The sequence below is a fragment of the Mastomys coucha genome, unplaced genomic scaffold (assembly GCF_008632895.1).
Source record: "Mastomys coucha isolate ucsf_1 unplaced genomic scaffold, UCSF_Mcou_1 pScaffold20, whole genome shotgun sequence".
NCBI classification, from domain to species: Eukaryota; Metazoa; Chordata; class Mammalia; order Rodentia; family Muridae; genus Mastomys; species Mastomys coucha.
The window spans coordinates 47,547,537-47,566,402 of record NW_022196903.1 but is presented as its reverse complement, the minus strand read 5'-3'; the positions used below and the strand labels follow the sequence as shown (position 1 = coordinate 47,566,402).

The 18,866-nt window shown below is 38.4% G+C and overlaps 1 protein-coding gene and 1 non-coding gene across 2 annotated transcripts in view; one reads left to right on the top strand and one right to left on the bottom strand.

Annotated features, from left to right (window-relative positions):
* Positions 1-18,866, top strand: part of Hibadh (3-hydroxyisobutyrate dehydrogenase) — a 105,432-nt gene that overhangs the window by 24,065 nt on the left and 62,501 nt on the right. The window contains exon 4 of the mRNA XM_031381933.1: positions 659-780. Coding sequence (XP_031237793.1) covers positions 659-780 — 122 coding nt within the window. The remainder of the gene's footprint in view (positions 1-658; positions 781-18,866) is intronic.
* On the bottom strand, positions 6,280-6,385 carry LOC116100076. Its single transcript, XR_004122442.1, has one exon. It is a non-coding gene; the product is annotated as a U6 spliceosomal RNA (small nuclear RNA).

The window sequence follows — 18,866 nt, the reverse complement described above, 5'->3', positions numbered from 1 at the left end:
TTCTTAATAAAATGTTCTTTTTAAAAATGTTTCCATGCCTTTAGTCCCAGCACTTGGGAGGCAGAGGTGGGCGGATTTCTGAAGTGGAGGCCAGCCTGGTCTACAGAGTGAGTTCCAGGATAGCCAGGGCTATACAGAGAAACCCTGTCTCGAAAAACCAAACAAACAAAAAAAAGGTTCCATTGTTAAAACAATATACCCTCTTGAAGCAAATAGCTGTATTTTAGTTGTTTATATTTATTCTTAGTGAAAATGATATGGATATGGGAAATTTGCAGTCTAGCTTACTAAAGACTTAAGCTTTAAGACCCAGTAACTATACCATCCCCTTATGAAGTGAATAGGGTTTCAAACATGCTTACACTTCAGCTTCACTGTGCTAGCATGGCCAGTGTGCTTCACCTGATACTAGGATTTACCAATTTGTTTATTAGATTTTCATTGTATTATTGTTTATCTGAATGAGTATTGGTTTACTTTGAACTGTAATTGATCTGGAACTTGAATAAATAAATATGAGATTTTCAACTTGGTATTTCAGTACCAGGCCATAGGCCTTCTTAAAGGTCTGGCAATTGTGAGCTGATTCTGATTATTACTTAGTTACATGAAGTACTCATTCAGAGTTGTAAACTTGAATATTTCCATTTATACTTAGAAAAGTGAAGAAAGGCTCATTATTAATAGATTCCAGTACCATTGATCCTTCAGTTTCAAAAGAATTGGCAAAAGAAGTTGAGAAAATGGGAGCTGTTTTCATGGATGCCCCTGTCTCCGGTGGTAAGTGCTGTCTAAAACACATGTGCACTGTGTCATGTTCTGCTTGTCCAAAGTAGCTAGCTGTCCTGTTTTTGTGCCACCCAAGGTATTTACAGTTGTTTTTAGATGTGTAAAGATTGTGTGTGTGTGGTGTGTGTGTAAATATTCTTAATCTCTCATTAAAGTGACAACAGATGAAAACTGGCATGGTGTTCCGTGCTCTCACACACAGCACTGCTAAGTTACCTGGAAATTCCTGTAAAGGTGTTAGAGCTCGGAAGAGTCGCCCATGTTTTGGGTTGAGTTGTGTGATAAAGACAAGTTACTGCCTAGAAGTTGAAGAATGGTTCAGGGAATAACTAGTCTGGGGCTGGAGCTGTAGTTGAGTTGGTTGAGTGCTTGCCTAGCGTATATGAAACCCTGGGTTTGATCCCTAGCATTGTGTAAACCACATGGGCTGGTGCATGCCTGTACCCAGCACCTGGTTGACTGAGGCAGGAGAATCCAAAGTTCAAGGCCTTCACTACATAGGCAGTTTGAAGCCAACCTAGAATGTCTGATGCCCTACTTCAAAAGCAAGCAAGCAAACAAACAAACAAACCAAAACAAAATCCTAGCTTGGCTGACTCTACTGTTCAAGAAATTGAAAAGTGATTTTAAGAAGAACAAAACAAACCCATCTGACCTCTCAAGGTATTCGTGAGGCTCACGTGGCTTTACAGGGGACTGTTATTAAAACATAAAGCAGAGATCATCAGATTTTCATGTGAATGTTTCCAGACATAGAAAATAAGGAACAACTTCCCAGTTGATTCCACAGAACAGACCTTTCAACTCTTGTTGCTTAAAGCAACTAGAAACAGCAGAGAGAATGATAGGTGGATTTCAGTCAGGAGTATAAAAGTTCAACCTTTAACGACATAGTTAGCAGATCAAATCCAACCATCAATAAGAGAAATAAAACATTGCAAATTCTGTGTTCCCTGTATGTACAGATGGCTTAATATTAGAAAATCTGCAAATGTAATTTACCATTTTAACATGATGAAAGTTACATGATAATATTTGTGAGAAGGACTCACTAATGAAATTGGTTTTTATGTTTTTTTGGAGACAGGGTTTCTCTGTGTAGCCCTGGCTGTCCTAGAACTCACTCTGTAGACCAGGCTGGCCTCAAACTCAGAAATCCTCCTGCTTCTGCCTCTCAAGTGCTGGGATTAAAGGGGTACGCCACCACTGCTTGGCACATGAAATTTTTAAAATTTAATTTTGTATCAAATAAAAGCAGGAGTGGGTGTGTGGGGTGGTGGGTATGTGGGGATAGCAGGATTGCTGGTTTGGTAGGATTGTGGGTGTGATTTTCTGTCATTTCCAAAATTGCTGTGTAATCAGAAGTGTTCTTGTGTATATTTCTGCTTGTACATATGTAAAGATAAGTATGCATTTGTAACAGTAGGTAACAATAGCGATTTTATTCCAATTATATTAGATATAACTTTGGGCTTTAAAAGATGAAAAGTAAAATATAATTTAATCCAGATTTTATTTTTCATAAACTGCCTTGCTATAAAAAATTATATTCCAAACTCATTACTGTTTGTTGTTGATGTTGTTGTTGTAGCCATTCTGTTTACTTGTGATTTATCACAAGTGATCTATCTTATGTATTAGCCAAACTGGCCTTGATTCCCCTGTCTCTACCTCCTGAGCTAGGATTGCAGATATCAATTATGTTCAGCTTCAAGTCATTTTTGAGTGTAGGTGAAGGAATAATTAGCTATTAGCTCTTCTTGTTACACTGAATTAGTTATGTAAGATTATGGTATAAAGATTTATAGAAGCATTTAGGCACTTTAAAGATTAGAATTTATTATTAGTCTGTGTATATGACATGTGTAGGTCAGAGGATGACTTTGTGAAGTCAATTCATCCCTTCCATCATCAGGTGAATTCCATTGGTCAAACTCATGTTGTCAGGCTCTGTGGCAAATGCTTTCCTCACTGCTCACTGAGCTATCTCTAGGGCTCAGTGTATATGGGGTGTGTGTGTGTGTGTTAGTGTAAATGTGGGTACATGAGTGTGTGCACATGGGGAGGCCCTGGAGTAATGTTGGGAGTCTTCAGTGCATCAGGACCTTATTCACTGAGGTAAGTCTCTCCCCTGAACGCAAAGCTCACTGATGCAGTGAGTCTAGCTAGCCAGGATGCCATTTCTGTCTAAGTGCTAGGATTACAGGGGAGCTACCATGCTCACCTGGTGTTTGCTTGGGTGCTGGGATCTGACCTCTGGTCCTCAAACTTGCACAGCCCTGATTCAGACATTTTGATTGTAAAATACTAATAATATTGGGGATATAAATAAAATTAATAAACCAAACCTTTCTTTCTTTAAATGAGATGATATACAAGTTCTTGCCAGGGATTCTCCTCTTTCTTCTTCCCGTGGTACCACAGTAACACTGGGACTAGAGACAGACTACCTTGTGTAGCTTTACCTAGATCAGTCAGCAGCAAAATCACACAGTGAAGGTAACAGTCAACAGGGATAGGAGAAAAGAGCTGCTCATTCTGACTCAGTACTGAAAAAGCAGCTGTTTAAGAAGGCAGCGATGGGTCCATGTCAACATTTCTCACAAGCAGAGCAAACAGTCAGCAATGCACGTACTGCATTGGTAGTGGTGGTGGGGAGAGGTACATATGCATGTGTTTGTGTACATACTCATGTGTGCACGTGCATTTCCAGACCAGAGGTTGATAGTTCATATTTTCTTCCATTGCTCTCTTAATTACAAAGGTTTTTAGTATTTCTCTCTCTCTATTTTTTTTTTATTTAGGAAGAATATGCATGTAGAAGTTAAAGGACAACTTGGTAGAGTCTGTTTTCTCCTTCACTGTGTGGTCTCTGGGGATTGAACCCAGGTCACTAGGCTTGGTGGCAAGTGCTTTACCCACTGAGACTTCTTGCAGGCTCTCCACTTAATATTTTTTACATTGCTACTTGGTTATGTGTATGTTCACTCTCCTGTATACTATATTATATGTATGGAAGGCAGAGGACAACTTGCAGAAATCAGTTTTTCCACTGTGTGGATCCTGGGAATTGAACTCAGGTGGTCAGATTTGGCAGCAGGCACCTTTACCCACCAAACCACCTTGCCAGCCCACTTAACCTTATTCTTTTGAGCTCGTCTGTCCCTGATTTTTTAGGAATCTACTTATCTTTGCCTCTTCAGCATTGGGGCTTTTACATGGGCCTGGGTATCCAAGTCAGAGCTTCACGCTGTCTCCTCAGTCTGAAATAGAAGCATTCTGGTCTTCTCATGAAACAGTGTTTGAGTCCTAGTACAACCATGAATGAATCTGAACTTGTACTGTTATTGATGAAAAGCCTTGCATAGGTATAGTTTGTGATAATTAATTGGTTTGGTACTTGATCATTATGAGATTAATTACTATATAATAGCAGCTTATTTATATTTATGTGGTCCTTTCACAGTTATTTTTAGGCATTTAATGTGATGGATTATTCTCATATTCATTATTTATATATATATAAATATGGTTTGTTGAAAATGACTCTAAACTGAGCACACCTGCAATCTCATCAGTAGGGAACATGCAGTGGGAGGATTGCCATGAGACCCAGGTCAGAATGGGCTTTTTAGAGGTGCTCTGTCTCAGAAGCAGCAACAAAAGATTGTGCACTCTCAGTTAAACAAAGGATTATCTACCTGTGTGTCAAGTAGACAGATTTAAAAATCATTATGTTTTAATCAAATAAAGTGAGGAAAGAGGGATGTGGGGAGTACAGTTTAGGAGCCAGGTATTGACCCAGTTTTATGGAGGCTTTGTATTCATCAGTTTTGGAATATGCAATACTTTAGATTATTTGAATAAAACCTTAAATTTCCTCTTCCATTATATCCCATGCATTATATCTGAATTAGAGGCTGGAGATTGATTTGGGGTTGTTTCCTCTATTGCTCTTTATTGATTTTTAAAATTTGTTTGATGTGTGTGTGTGTGTGTGTGTGTGTGTGTGTGTCCATCTGCGCCCTAGTATGCACTCGAAGATCAAGAGATAACTTTGGGGATTTGTTCTCTCATTCCACCATGTGAAAATGTAGGTCAGCAGGCTTGGTGGCTGGTGCTTTTACTTACTGAGCAGTCTGACTGGCCACTCTATTTTTTGAGGTAGGGTCTTTACTAAACCTGGATCTTTGCATTTCGGCTGGCCAGGTTCCTAGCAGCCACCTGTCTCTGCTTCCCTAGTGCTTGAGTTACAGATGCCTACTCCAACATCTGACTTTTACATTGCTGCTGGAGTTTAGAATTTGGGTCCTCATGCTTCCATAGCAGGCCATTTAACCCACTAAGCCATCCCATGAGGGGATGTTTTAACTAAAATATATTTAAATAGATTTATATAAGGATATAAATAAAGTAGCATACAAATACAAATGAGACTGTATCACAATTTCTATTAGCATTTTAAATAAAAGAGAATTTTTGCAGCTCCGATGATTAAAATGGAGTAGCGTTTGGAGGTGTGGGTGATCTCCCCCACCCAGTACTTGTATTTCTTACTAAGTAATATTCTGAGGAGTAACAAAGATCACTCCCCTCTCCTTTCCTCAGGCCATGAAGCAGCAAGGTGAAGTTTTCCCTAGGTTGGGTTTTGTGTTTACTAAACCCAACAGAAATGACTTCTGTATACATCATTTTTATTAGAAGCAAAGTGATTTCAAACAGCCATTTCACTCTTTTGCATGATCTTATCTCTTTGATCCTTTTTAAAAAGCTCCTAAACCATACATGTCCTTTCCAAATCTCATGTTCTGTTGGGGTTTCTAGGCATTGATTCTCTTTTCCCTCATTTCAGGTTTTTTTGTTTTTTTGTTTTTTTTAAATATCAAGTCTTTTTTTAAAAAAAATTTTTTTTATTAAATACTGTATATATATATTCACATTCACCTATTCCTGTCATTGTGTTTATCAGGTACTGGGAAGATAAGAGGAATGAGTAGACACTGAACTGATAGATATCACCCAGTTTAAAAGATAGAATCTCATTACTTATTACCCTCAAAGTTCTTGTTTTTAAAAATACATCTTTTTAATTTTTAAAAACGATTTATTTATTTATTTTATATATTTACCATTGCTCTCTTCAGATACACAAGAAGAGGGTATTAGACCCCATTGCAGATGGTTGTGAGCCACCATGTGGTTGCTAGGGATTGAACTCAGGACCTCTGGAAGAGCAGTCAGTGCTCTGAACCACTGAGCCATCTCTCCAGCACATCTTCCTTTTAATTGATAGAATACCTGTTTTGTAATTATAGAGCAGTGTGACACTTCAGTCTTAATCAGACCCATGTAACTGCAGTGCCTGTCACCTAAGATGCTCATGTTCTTCTGTACTCTCCCATCTCTCTGACTAGGTAACCAGAGTCCCGAACTTTACACCTTATTCTCCTGCTTTTCTTTTCTTTTCTTTTCTTTTCTTTTTTTTTTTTTTTAAATATGGAATGCTTCACGAATTTGCGTGTCATTCTTGTGCAGGGGCCATGCTAATCTTCTCTGTATTGTTCCAATTTAGTATATGTGCTGCTGAAGCGAGCACTTTTTAAAAAATTAATTAATTAATTATTTTTTTTTATTTTTTATTTTTTTGGTTTTTCAAGACAGGGTTTCTCTGTGTAGCCCTGGCTGTCCTGGAACTCTCTCCTGCTTTTCTTTAGAGTTGAGTTCTTAACCTCTAAACAGTAGTTCTACGTTTTTCATGATTTGGAACATTCTAGAAATGGATCATTCTGTGACTGGCATTTCACTTTCTGTTCTGTTCCTGAGTGTCATCTGTGTTGTTGGAAGAGGCATTAGCTTATCCAGTTCTTTGTGAGAATCAGAAAGAGCTGTCTTCTCAGTATTGAAAATTCTCCTAGATAAGCCAAAAGTCTGATTTATCTTTGAAATAAGATACTGCCATAAAGTCCAGGCTGGCCCCAAACTTGGTAACTTCCCGCCTTTGTCACCTGTGGCTGGAATTACTGGTGCTGGCATATGCTGTACCACCACACTCAGTTCCAGAGGTACTTCAAAAAAAATCCACTCTTGTTTGGACAAATGTCACCCTACAACAGGGTTTATAGCCTGTCAGACAATGTGGATTGAATGTCAGCATCTACTTACCCCTTTGATTAAATGACCACATATAATACATGAATGTTTTGCCATTACATACTTATTACATGTAGTTCATTAATTTTAACTGCTATGTGATAGTTCATATAAATAACCACACTCCAGCCTTTCTACTATGATAAACGTTTGGATTACTTCCAGGGCTTTAAAAAATTACACACTTTTTTATACATCACAGGAGCCTGCCCTTTCAGTCTGTCTAGTATAATACTGGAACATTGTTAGTGTTCAATGAATGCTTAAAATTTTAGGTTGAGCTCAAGTGGAAAAATGACTATGAAGAATAGACAGGATAATGGTGGTACCCCTTTTACCAGAGTGAAAATAATACACAAAGATGTTAAGTAACTTATCTCAAGCTCATACCTGTTTGGTTAGAAAGCTGAATATGAGTGTGACATTTACTTCACATTTTGCTATGTTAAGAAACTTCGTTTCCACTGGAGAGATGGCTCAGCAGTTAAGAGCATTGACTGCCCTTCCAGAGGTCCTGGTTCAATTCCCAGCAACCACATGGTGGCTCACAACCATCTGTAATGGGATCTGATGTCCCCTTCTTGTGTGTCTGAAGACAGCTGCAGTATGCTCATATAAATAAAAAAGTAAATACATCTTTTTTTTTTTTAAAAAAGAAGCTTTGTTTCTCAGTGTTATTCATTTATTCCAAGTAGAAATAAAAGTTGTTAAATCAAGAATGTTCTTCAGAGTGTAAACTCTTATTTCTTGGCTAAAATAGCTAATAGCTGATAGGGTACACTGTTACAGTAATGACCTGAATGACTGGTCTCCAGTGTCTGTTCTGTTTCCACTCCTTGAATGAATTGGGCTTAACCATCTGACATGCTTTGGACAGTGATTCATTAAATGTTTTAGACAAGATTGTGCTCTCTTTTTATATGGGATTCTTCCATCAACACAGCAGCCTAATCCAGCTTGTAGAGGCACACACAGAACGGCTGAGTGTGGTTCTGACTATCTTGACCATCCTGCCCCGTCAGTGTGCCAGATGACTGCAACCTCACTGGTTACCCTGGGCCTGAGCAGCAGTGCACCGTCCAATAGACTCAGCCTAATTTGCTTACCTATAGAAAAAAGTAAAGTAAAAGTCATGGGGTTTGGTATAGGCGGTGTATACTGATGGGTACATGATGGACTCATTGACTCAGATAACCAAGATCCTTGTCCAGGATTTGTTAGCAAGTTGGAGAAAGTGATTATGTATAGAAATCTGTTTGATTGTAATAAACAGTTCTTTAACCTTAAGTCTGTATATTTCTGATTACTAATGAGTGTCTTATTTGGCAGCTTGTTATGAAATACCCACATTTACTCAGATCTGGTAAAGTATTTGGTAAATTTCAGTAGAAGTTACTATGTTTTTTTCATGGAGTGTTGTGGTTAAGTAGTATGTCCAGCTTTTAAGTGTCTCTTCTGCTTCTAGAATGGAAATTTATTATTAGAAGGAACCTTATGAATTGCTTTAGTCTGACTCTTATTTTGTAGATGGAAAAACTGAGGTTCAAAATCACTAAGTGACTTGCCTGGGGCTTTCTGGGTATTAGCAGTCCTGGGAGCAGGACTCTAGTCTCTAGCTCAGATTGGCTCTTCCATCATCTGCAGAGCTCCTTCATTTTAGTGATGTCTTTGTGTCTTCTCTTTGTCTAGCACCTTGTCCTTGTCATGGCAGTCTCCTTCTGATAGCTCCATTTCTGACAATTTGTCTTCCACAGCTAGTTCTGTCTGCTATTTTGCTCTCTAGTAGGTACTGGCACATCTTGAAAACCTAAGGGGAACTCCCTTATCTTCTAACCCCTAGAGGCCAGCTTCTAACCTGAGCCAGGCTTTCCATTTCTTCACTAGTCACTTAGGAGAAATTGGTTGAAAAAACATTATTGTGTAATTTGGAGAACTGAGAGTTCTGACCAGTCCTACTAATTAGTTGGAGAGTGACCTCCATTTGCAGAGAGAATGAAGTGGAAACTTAAGGGTTCTTTGGAAAGTCAGTTATGTTGGAAAGTGTTTTGCTGGGGCAAACAGGCGAAAGAGTGTTGTCCTGAAGTAGACAGAGGTGAAAGACTAAGGCAGACTCATTGAAGCAAACACAGGTAAAAGGATGTGCTCCTAAAGCAAGCATGTGAAAGGACATGTAATGAAGGAGTCTTTGCTAACAACACGCATGAACTGGTCCGCCTTACACTTTGTAGTTGAGCATTTGTTAGGACTCCATAGAGAGAAACACACCAAAAAACTTTTGATGGTGTGCTGTAGTTTATTGCCACTTCCGTGGACTTGGGCGGATTGGCAGATGGATGTCAGCTGAGACAGGTGCATGTACTGAGGCAAGACATGTGAATTTTGGAGAGTATAAATAGGACTCCACAGACAGTGATGGAGGCTGAGCCTGGCTTGTTTATAGAGCTAGCTGTGCAACGCTTGTGGGTCTGGTGTCTTTGCTGAGTCTTCGCTTCCCTGAGAGAACTCTTGGCGTTCTTCCTGGTGGGTGGTGGGCTAAAAGGGAGGCTAACGTGTTTAAGAACCATCATTGAAAATAGGTTTTGAAAAAATTAAAGTTACAATAAATGAATGGACTAGAACTAGTTTTGGAAATCCTTCCTGTTTGGGATTACTAGTTTCTGGTGCTTAGTCAAATAAGCCTGCAGAGGAAGCAGTAAGTGCTTGGTGTGACTGGGATGTGATCTATTCCCAGACGTAAACCCTTGGGGGTTGGACAGGATTGTGCTTGAAAGCTGAAGGACAGAAAAGGTTGTTTATTTCACAGCAGTGGAGCGATGTCCATTTCTTTCTTTTGTGCATAGTATAGCATCTATGCCATTACTAGGACTGCTCTGTTAGGTTTATGTGCATAGTATAGCATCTACGCTATTACTAGGACTGCTCTGTTAGGTTTATGTGCATAGTATAGCATCTATGCCATTACTAAGACTGCTCTGTTAGGTTTATGTGCATAGTATAGCATCTATGCCATTACTAGGACTGCTCTGTTAGGTTTGTGTGCACAGTATAGCATCTATGCCATTACTAGGACTACTGTATTATATTTGTGTGCTTGTTTCTTCTGCTAGACTTGGAAGTGGGTAGACCTTATTTAAAAAAAAAAACTTTATAATCTCCATTTTTTATTCTTAGTGGACATTTAATAAAAATTGAATCAAGAATCAGTCAGTTCTTCCTTTCTTTTCTTTATGCTTTACCAAGCTACCTGTTGATTTCTATATATGATACTGAGAATCAAACATATGATCTTCTCTACCATTGAACCCATATCCCATCCCTTTTCTAGATGGTGGTGGGGCTCTTGTCTAACATACACAAGGCTTGGGATTGCAATAAGTAAGTAAAATAAAAATATTTAAAGATTAATGTTGAACATTTTGGGTCTTGTTGTAGTCATTCCCCCACTTTTTTTTCCCCCACCCCCGAGACAGGGTTTCTCTGTGTATCCCTGGCTGTCCTGAAACTCACTCTGTAGACCAGGCTGGCCTTGAACTCAGAAATTCACCTACCTCTGCCTCCCAAGTGCTGGGATTAAAGGTGTGCACCACTACTTCTAGGCTTATTCTTCACTCTTAAACTGTAGTATTCAGAACAGTGTGAAGAGGAAGGCTTTCATGAAAGTCTAGAATGTAGAAAAGCATGCAATAATTTATACAGTTGCAAAGTATACACTAATGTAGCAGCGTTCCCAGGAGCCGTGCAGAACAGGATCCCCTCTCTGCAGCCCTTTCCACAGTAGCAGTTGCCATGAAGAGGCAAGTCTCCCTGGGATGCTGGGTCTTCTTCTGATTTTTCTTTCATATGCCATATGCTGGTATGGATACTTATAGAGAAACCAACACTGGATTTAACTTACACAGCTGATTCTACATTACCTGAAAGAGTTGAGTTTGGAAATGGAAAATGTATGTTAAAGATAAGTTCTGAAAACCTCAGATGATTTCTATAATATCCCATGGGAACCACTGGAATTTAGGTTTAGATTTAACAATTCTTTAGGAAATATTTTTAGATTTTTTTTTTAATTTATTTACCTTGGTGTTCTGCTATGTCTGTGTGAAGATGTCAGCTCCCCTGGCACTGGAATTACAGACAGTTGTGAACTGTCATGATTTGAACCTGGGTCCTTTGGAAAGCTATCTCAGTAGGTCAAATACTTGCCACAAAGGTACAAAGGTCAGAGATTGAATTTCCAGAACCCACATAGAGTCTAGGTGCATAGCACGTGTGTGTAATCCCAGAATACCTAAGGTAAGATGGGAGGTGGGAACTGGAGAATCCCTGAAACTTGTGGGCTGGCTAGCCCAGGGACCCTGTCTCAAACAAGGTGAAAGTAGAAGATTTACACATGACGTTGTCCTCTTGGCTTCTGCATGCACACACACACACACACACACACACACACAGACTGAAAAGAAAGTGGAGACTGAGGGAAGAAGACCTCCAATGTTAACTCTGGCCCACTCTGTACACATAATAACACATGAAATTTACACTTCTCATATACATGCACACAAAAAGAGAAGGTTACATCTCCTTCAACAAAATAGATTGCAATTCAAAGTACTGTGTTTATATAATTTTATATGATTGTATGTTGCCTTATATTTACATATTCTTGCTCTGTATTATGTTGATAATACTTTGACCATAAGGGACATGATCCACTTTCCATTTCATATGGTAACTGTTTAGTAAGTTCGTGTTAAATTTCAATATACTTTGGATGGTGGGACTTGGGCTTTTCTTCTTGCAGTCTATGTTTATGAGAATAGGAGTAAGCCAATAAAGGGAATTTCAGTAATTAGTGTCTTTAAATAAAAGTACTAGCTAGGGAGATAGAGCCTAATGGGAAGCCCTTTTCTGTAGAGTGATGAATGGCCTTTTTCAGGGAGTGACATTTAATCAGAGGGGTGTGTGTGGAGACCCAGGAGAGTATTGTGTTTGAGGGAGAGAACTGCTCTATACAGGTTCCTATGTGTGAACAAGCTGGTATGTTTGTGGAGCGCTTAGCATTCTAGCATTAGAGTGTTACTGGTACTTGGTTGATGGGTTAAATAGTAACTTCGACCTGATTACCATTTCTTACACTGGCCTTTATTTAACACTTTGTGGTTATTAAAGTAAAGATAGCCAGGCCTGCTATTAATTAATTAAACCATGATTACCTATCTCAAGCATGCTATTGTAATCTCTTTATTCTATGCAAATCACACCTTTATGAGACTTGGATTATCATGTGATATCAGTGTCCCACTACTGTGGGTACATGGGTGTCTTTGTGTGGGGTGAATGGATTTGCTGTCACAGTCTTGGTTCCTGTTTAATCAGCTTGTTTCTGGCATTCATATACCAGATGTGAAGCAAATTTAGAGTCATTGTTTATGACTAATGACCAGGTTCACAAGCTGCTATACCAGCATCATTATGATACTTAACTGTGCTTGGATAATTAAAGATAAACTCACTATTGCCTAGTAATTGGTGTCTGTAGGTTTGTGGAGAGAACTTGTGTTGAAGCAGCTTTGAAGTGGCACTTGTAGTTAGCTCCAGGCTTCCCGTGCTGCCAAGTCTGATTGACACACTTAACTGTTGTTTCATTTAGGAATTATTGTCAAAATTAAATAACTGCACTTGTGTGTTTGTGTAACAGTTCCCTACCAGGAAACCTGATTTTATATTCTACTTGCCTGGGTTCTGTTTCAGTAATCGAGGTATTCTTACTGTGAAGTAGTAAGCACAAAAACCTATTAAGGAGTTGCCCTTAAAGTACCAGACTTGCAGGCTGTAGCTCAATGAAAGTTTCATATAGTCTCCATTCTCATTTAAAAATCGAGTATGCAGTCTTGGCTTTTACTCTTACTGAACTGGATACTTAATGTTTTTCCACTAGATCTGTATCTAATTTATAGTAAAGGGACCACAAAACCAAAAATCATTTCTGTTTTGGCACCTAGTGCTATTATAGTTAAGGGTCTGTTGGCATTTCGGGCACAGCGTTTTCTTAAAAAAGTTTACAACTTGGCAGTCTTTCTTGGCTTTAGGCTAAAACGTTGCTATTTCTGTTTCAAAGCAAATTCTTTTATCAAATTTCACAGACCTGAATGTGTCTGATGAGCTGAGGGAAAGGGACGATCGTTGCAGTGCTCTCCCCATGCCCTCACATTTGCTTTAGTTACACAGATTGCTGTGTGTGGTGGTAAGTGTTTTCTGTAGAAAATGTTTTACATTTTTTATTCATTTTGTGTGAGTGCATGTTTGGGTGTGTCCCGAGTGCCACAGCCTGTATTGGGAGCTCAGAGCAACTTGGGAGAGTTGTATCTCTCCTTCCACTGTGTGGGTCCTGGGCATGAAGCTCAGGTTGTGAGACATGCCATTGATTGCTCTTATCCCTGAGCTCTCTCACCTACTGAGTAAGAAGTTTCATTATGCAAGATAAATGAGTTCTAGCAATCTGCTGTTACACTACAGTGCTTGTAGTTATTTGTTAAAGTGGGAACCAAGAGTGTGCTCTGTCAGCATGACAACTGTAGTTCAGATCTTAGTGCTGACATACAGCTGGCTATAGCCCTACTGTGGCTTAGGGGGAGACATGAGATCATTGGGGCCTGCTGGCCAAAAAGAAAATGTGAGTTCCAGGTTCAGTAAGAAACTCTGTCTCAAGGAAACAAGGTGGGGAGAGATGGAGGAGGATACTCTCCCCTGGCCTCTGAGCCTTCATATCTTTCCCCACACATAAATGTGTGCACATACAGAAATAAATAAAAGAAAAAAAGAGTATTAAAGAGCAAGATTTAGTGGTTTAGGCCTGTAATTCTAACATTCTGGAGGCAGAGATAGGAAGATGTGACTTCAAGGTCAGCCCAAGCTACATATGAGACCCCATATCAAACAAAACAAAACAAAAATAAACAAATGCGAAACAAAAGAAGCCAGTGGTGATCTTAGCCACATGCCTTTAATCTTAGCACTCAGGAGACAGGCAGAGGAAGGTGGATCTCTGAGTTAGAGGCTAGCCTTGTCTACACGGTTAGTCTCAAAAAGAAAAAAAAAAAAAAAAAAAAAAAAAAAAAAAAAAGAAAGAAAGAAAGAAAAAAAGAAAAACAAAACAAAACAAAAAAATCAACCAAACAAAAAGATTGAAAGTAGATCTTTCCTTCAGTCTTGCTTCTGCAAGGCAGCAGCAGCAATAAGGCACAAAGATGAGGCGACTTTGGGAGATAAATGCTCCTTACCTTGATAATAGTGACAGGTTTATGGATGTATGCTTATTTCCACTCTGGTCACATTTTATATGTTAAATAAGTGTGAGTTTTGGTGTATCAGTTATCATTCAATAAATAAAGTTATACGTTTTATTCTGAAATAAATTGATTAAATTTACATAGGTCTCTTGTTTTTACTCTTCTTTAAGACAGTGTTTCACTCTAATCAGGCTGGCCTTGAATTTACTGCATCCTGCTTCAGCCTGAATGCCAGAATTATAGCTATGACATACCATACCTGACTAGACTCTCTCCTCTAAGAGTTATATTACTGTTGCAGTTTCTTTAAAGTTACTCTCTAACTGGAAACTCATATCTTTACTAACTAACTAAATGTAAAAATATGTTGTAGCATTTTACTTTTGAATGAGAGATTTGAGTTACTCTCTTCAAAAATACTAAATAAAATCGTAATACTGTTCTTGGTCATGCTTTGATACTTCATGTTTTAGTAGCTCATGTTTGAGTAGTAAGTTCATGTACTTAAACTTTGGTAACTAACTACATTTCTTTAAAATGGCTTAAGATTCACTAGCAGAGTACACAAACTTGAGTGAATTATATTAGTCATTTTGATTCCCTGAAATTTCTATTATAACCCTGTATCCATTAAGTGTCCTTTTTGTGCCTCCAGGTTTTCTACACTTTGCACAGGTAGTTCAGAAATATTTGTAAATATTTTCAAAGGTTTATTTGAAATGAGGTCTGAAGTGGTGGCCATAAAAATCTTTTCATATTCTTTGGCACACTGTAAGTCTACTGCAACAGCTGGTATAGCCAGGCCCCCCTCTGAGTTTTAAGTTCTTAATACAATGAAACAGGACTGCTGACTCTGTGTAAGATAAGATAGCATAGCTAGGCAGCTTGGTTTGTATCCTGAGACAAGAATGGGAGAAGGAGGTATTGACAGCCAAGAGGTGGCACAGAGTTTCCATTATTGCTGTCACTCTCTATTCCTACAACAGTCACTGTTACTAGTCGTCTGCTTCCTTTCCATACACTTGCTCTCTCATTTCAGGATTCCTTCCTCTCTGAATCTGAAGGCTATGTTTGAATTGTGTTGTAATTTTCAGTTAAACAACCACTCACTGCAGAGGTTGCTCCTGGCCAGTGCTTGCCCGTGGTGGAGGGATCCCGTGCTCTCACATTGCTGTGGTGGAAAGCACATCAGTAAGGCAGGGGTCCTGCTTGGAGTAATCCTGGGGTATTTTTAATGTCTTTTAATTGCCATTCAGGATGTAAGTCAGACCAGACACAGTTGGGTCTGGTCACACAGTTAGGAGTATGTGACCTACCTACTCTGTTTATGTAAAATAGAAGTAGATTTAGCAAATAAATCTGGAGCCGTTGCTTGTGTATAATATATTATTCCTCAATGTTATTGATTTCTAAGCAGCGTGAAATCAGTTCTATTATGCTTTATATAGCCTTATTTTGTTAGATCTGGGTGTAGCACTTGGGGAGAGATGAGAGAAAAGATGGATTTGAGAATTTGATAAGGGCCTTGTTACTGTGAAAATAGTTATTTTCTTCAGATGTCTGATTTTCTTAAAGTAATTTGATAATGTTGGCAGATAAAAAGGACATGAAGTTAAGTTTAAATTAGTCTCCTTGTATTTGCCACATGTTGTATTTTTTTCCTTTGGGTGTTCTATTTGGGAATGTGCCTACAGATTTCGTGACGGTTCTCTTCCTTTCTTCTGGGACAGGAACAGTGGGCATGCCTGCTCTTTCCTGCCTCACCGGGATTTCAGCCTGAGCTGATGGTGGACTGTTGTTTTGTATTTAGCTCAAATTACCATCAAGGATATGAAAACTAGAGGTTTTGTTTGGTTTCGTTTTGATGCCCTCATTGGGGAATGTCAGCAAGGTGGCTGATGCCGCTTTGTTGGGTTAAAGCTGTTGTCACCATAGCTGTTTATCCCTCGCTGACTCTGAGAGGGCATATTTGAAAGTAATACTTGTTTTCAAACAGCCAACAGTTTTAATGTACTAAAAGTAGAAAAACAGTCTTGGCAGACACTGTAATAGGTAATTGGTTTTTCTCACCAAGATAGGTTTGTAAAACTTTTTGAAAATTGAGAAATATAAGGAAAATAATTTTTCTTTTTTACTAATGACTTATTAACCCTTCATTGTAGGCTATAGCAGATCCTCATTTAGCATTCTTTTGTTGGATAAACATCTCACAAAAGAATAGTTTATTTCTTGTAAACACTCTGTTGAAGAAGCTATTTTGATTTAAAATCCTGTGTAGAGATGAGATTTTTCTAAAATTCAGCAATAATTTAAAGAAAGACATAAGAGTAATCATGAGACCTGGAATTTGTAATAGCAAACTTTAAATCAGCACTTAAAACTATTTGATGATATCTTATGGTCTTTAATTGGGCTGAACTTTGATATTTTATTTATATTCTTGTAAGTACTCGTATTAAAAACAAGTTAGCATGATCCAACATCTATGTCTTAGACCTTGCACTCTGCTCCATTAAGTAACAGACTGTCTACACGGAGATAGTGAAGTTAACGGGAAGGAGTCCATATCTGATTCAGAAGAAGCAGGCTCATTGAATGGCTTGAGTAGGGTGGCAAGAGCGGCCAGGACCACAAGCTTGTGAGAAGGTAGAGAAAAGCTGTCCCCTTCTCTGTTTCAGCTGCTGGGTTTGTACTGAAAACTGTAAAGTTAAACTTTTTGGAATCGTTACTATCCCAAGTGGGAATATAAACTATATTGAACAAAATTTATTTAGCTTGTTAAAAAGTCAACATAAAACTGTGGTTAATTAGTTTATATTATTACATCACTTCTAGTAGAGGCTCAAACTAGTACCCAGTAAGAGGAGCTGCCTCAGGTGAGCTGCCCAATGCCTGTATGGGGCTTTAAGATAATGATGAGTTTAAATTCCCTCTTAGAGCTAAGTGAGAATAAAACTGGAGGCAATAAATATTCTTAGCCAGGGCCATTAAATGAAAAAGCTGGGAATTCTCCAGCTCTTGACTTAAATTGTTTGTTTATCAGCTGGCGCCTAGTCTGGAGTCAAGAGCTGGAGATGTCTATCTGTGACAGAACTTTGAAACTCTTGCAGGACACTTTCATTTCAGCTGAAGGTAACTTGAGTTTATAGCTTTGGCTTTAAAGATTACTAATGATTTACTCATTTCCTTACTATTTAACCAGAGTGGACTTTTCCCAGGAAGGGATCTGTGTTTATTTAGGGCTTTTGTCTGCGGAGGGATTAAAAGGCAGCCCACCAGCATTGTGAACTTGATGGTAATAAAAGGTCACCAAAACACACCATAAAAACATTCTTACCATGGAATTAATTATACAGTGTAACTTTACAAAGCAACTTGGTTACTCCAGCCTTATCCCTCTCCCTAAACATTCTATTATTTGAAATGAAAACTTAAGTACAAAATTGCTTTGTGAAAATGTTTTGTTTCTTTTATGATTTAAAGACTGAGGAAATTGTCATGCTCATGCATGCAGTTAACTGGTTAAAGACTTTAAAATTTCTAAATATATATTATTTTTCAACGGTAGGATAAAAATTCATTTGGGAGGATGGTAGAATAGTTGAAAGATGTAGTTGATATTTCAAGGAATGCTCAGCTTCTGGCCACAGCCCTGTTAAGAGCTCACCTGGGCCACCAGGGGGCATTGCATGCAAGCCTGCCTCAGAGAAAGGGAAGACTTAAGAGAGTTTTTGTTTGAGAGGATCTAAGACATTTCCTAGATTTTTGCTTTTGAAGTTGGCTTAAAAAATACATCTGATAGTAAGGCTAACTAAGTGTTCCCAGAGAGTTTAAAAGACTTCTGAGTTTTACAGATAATTTATTTTTAGGTTGATTCTGAAAGTAAATCAAAGTGGACATTTACAGAGATTACCTTTTTAAAAAAATAAAATGAATATAGTGTTTATTGTTGTTATTGTTGTTAAACTGTTCTAAGAATGAGAAGGGATCCTGCTTGTAAAAATCCTTGAAAATATTTCAACCCCCCCTAGTGCCGCAAATTAACCCACACCCTACTGTATACATACGCTTTGTTATACACACACACACACACACACACACATATACACACACACACACACACACACACTCACACATACACTCACACACACACACACACACACATACACAGGCTGCACTGATGAGCCTTTTTGAGGAGGCGAGAGACCTTGGCCTTTTACACAAGCCCGACTGTGGGACTCATTAGGCAGTTCATGCTCATGTCTTAAAAGCTGGTTTAGGAAAATAAGTTTTTAAGTTTCCTGTACTGGCTTTCAACGAATCTTTATAGCTTTTTTGAATCAGCTCATTTTAAAAAGGTGATAATATAAAACAAAAAAAGCACCTCATTATAAATTTTATAAAAATAAAATGTTTTCATTAAACTGAATACCATGTTGTATTTTTATGAGCCATTAAATATAAATTAATAAATGGTACCAAAACCAATCGAATTATTTAATACAAATGTCCAGTTGGAAGAAATGTGGTTCCCTATACATTATCTTGATTTTTATACTTTAAAAATGTGTACTTGCCCCTGAGATTCCACCTCACACCAGTCAGAATGGCTAGGATAAAAAACTCAGGTGACAGCAGATGCTG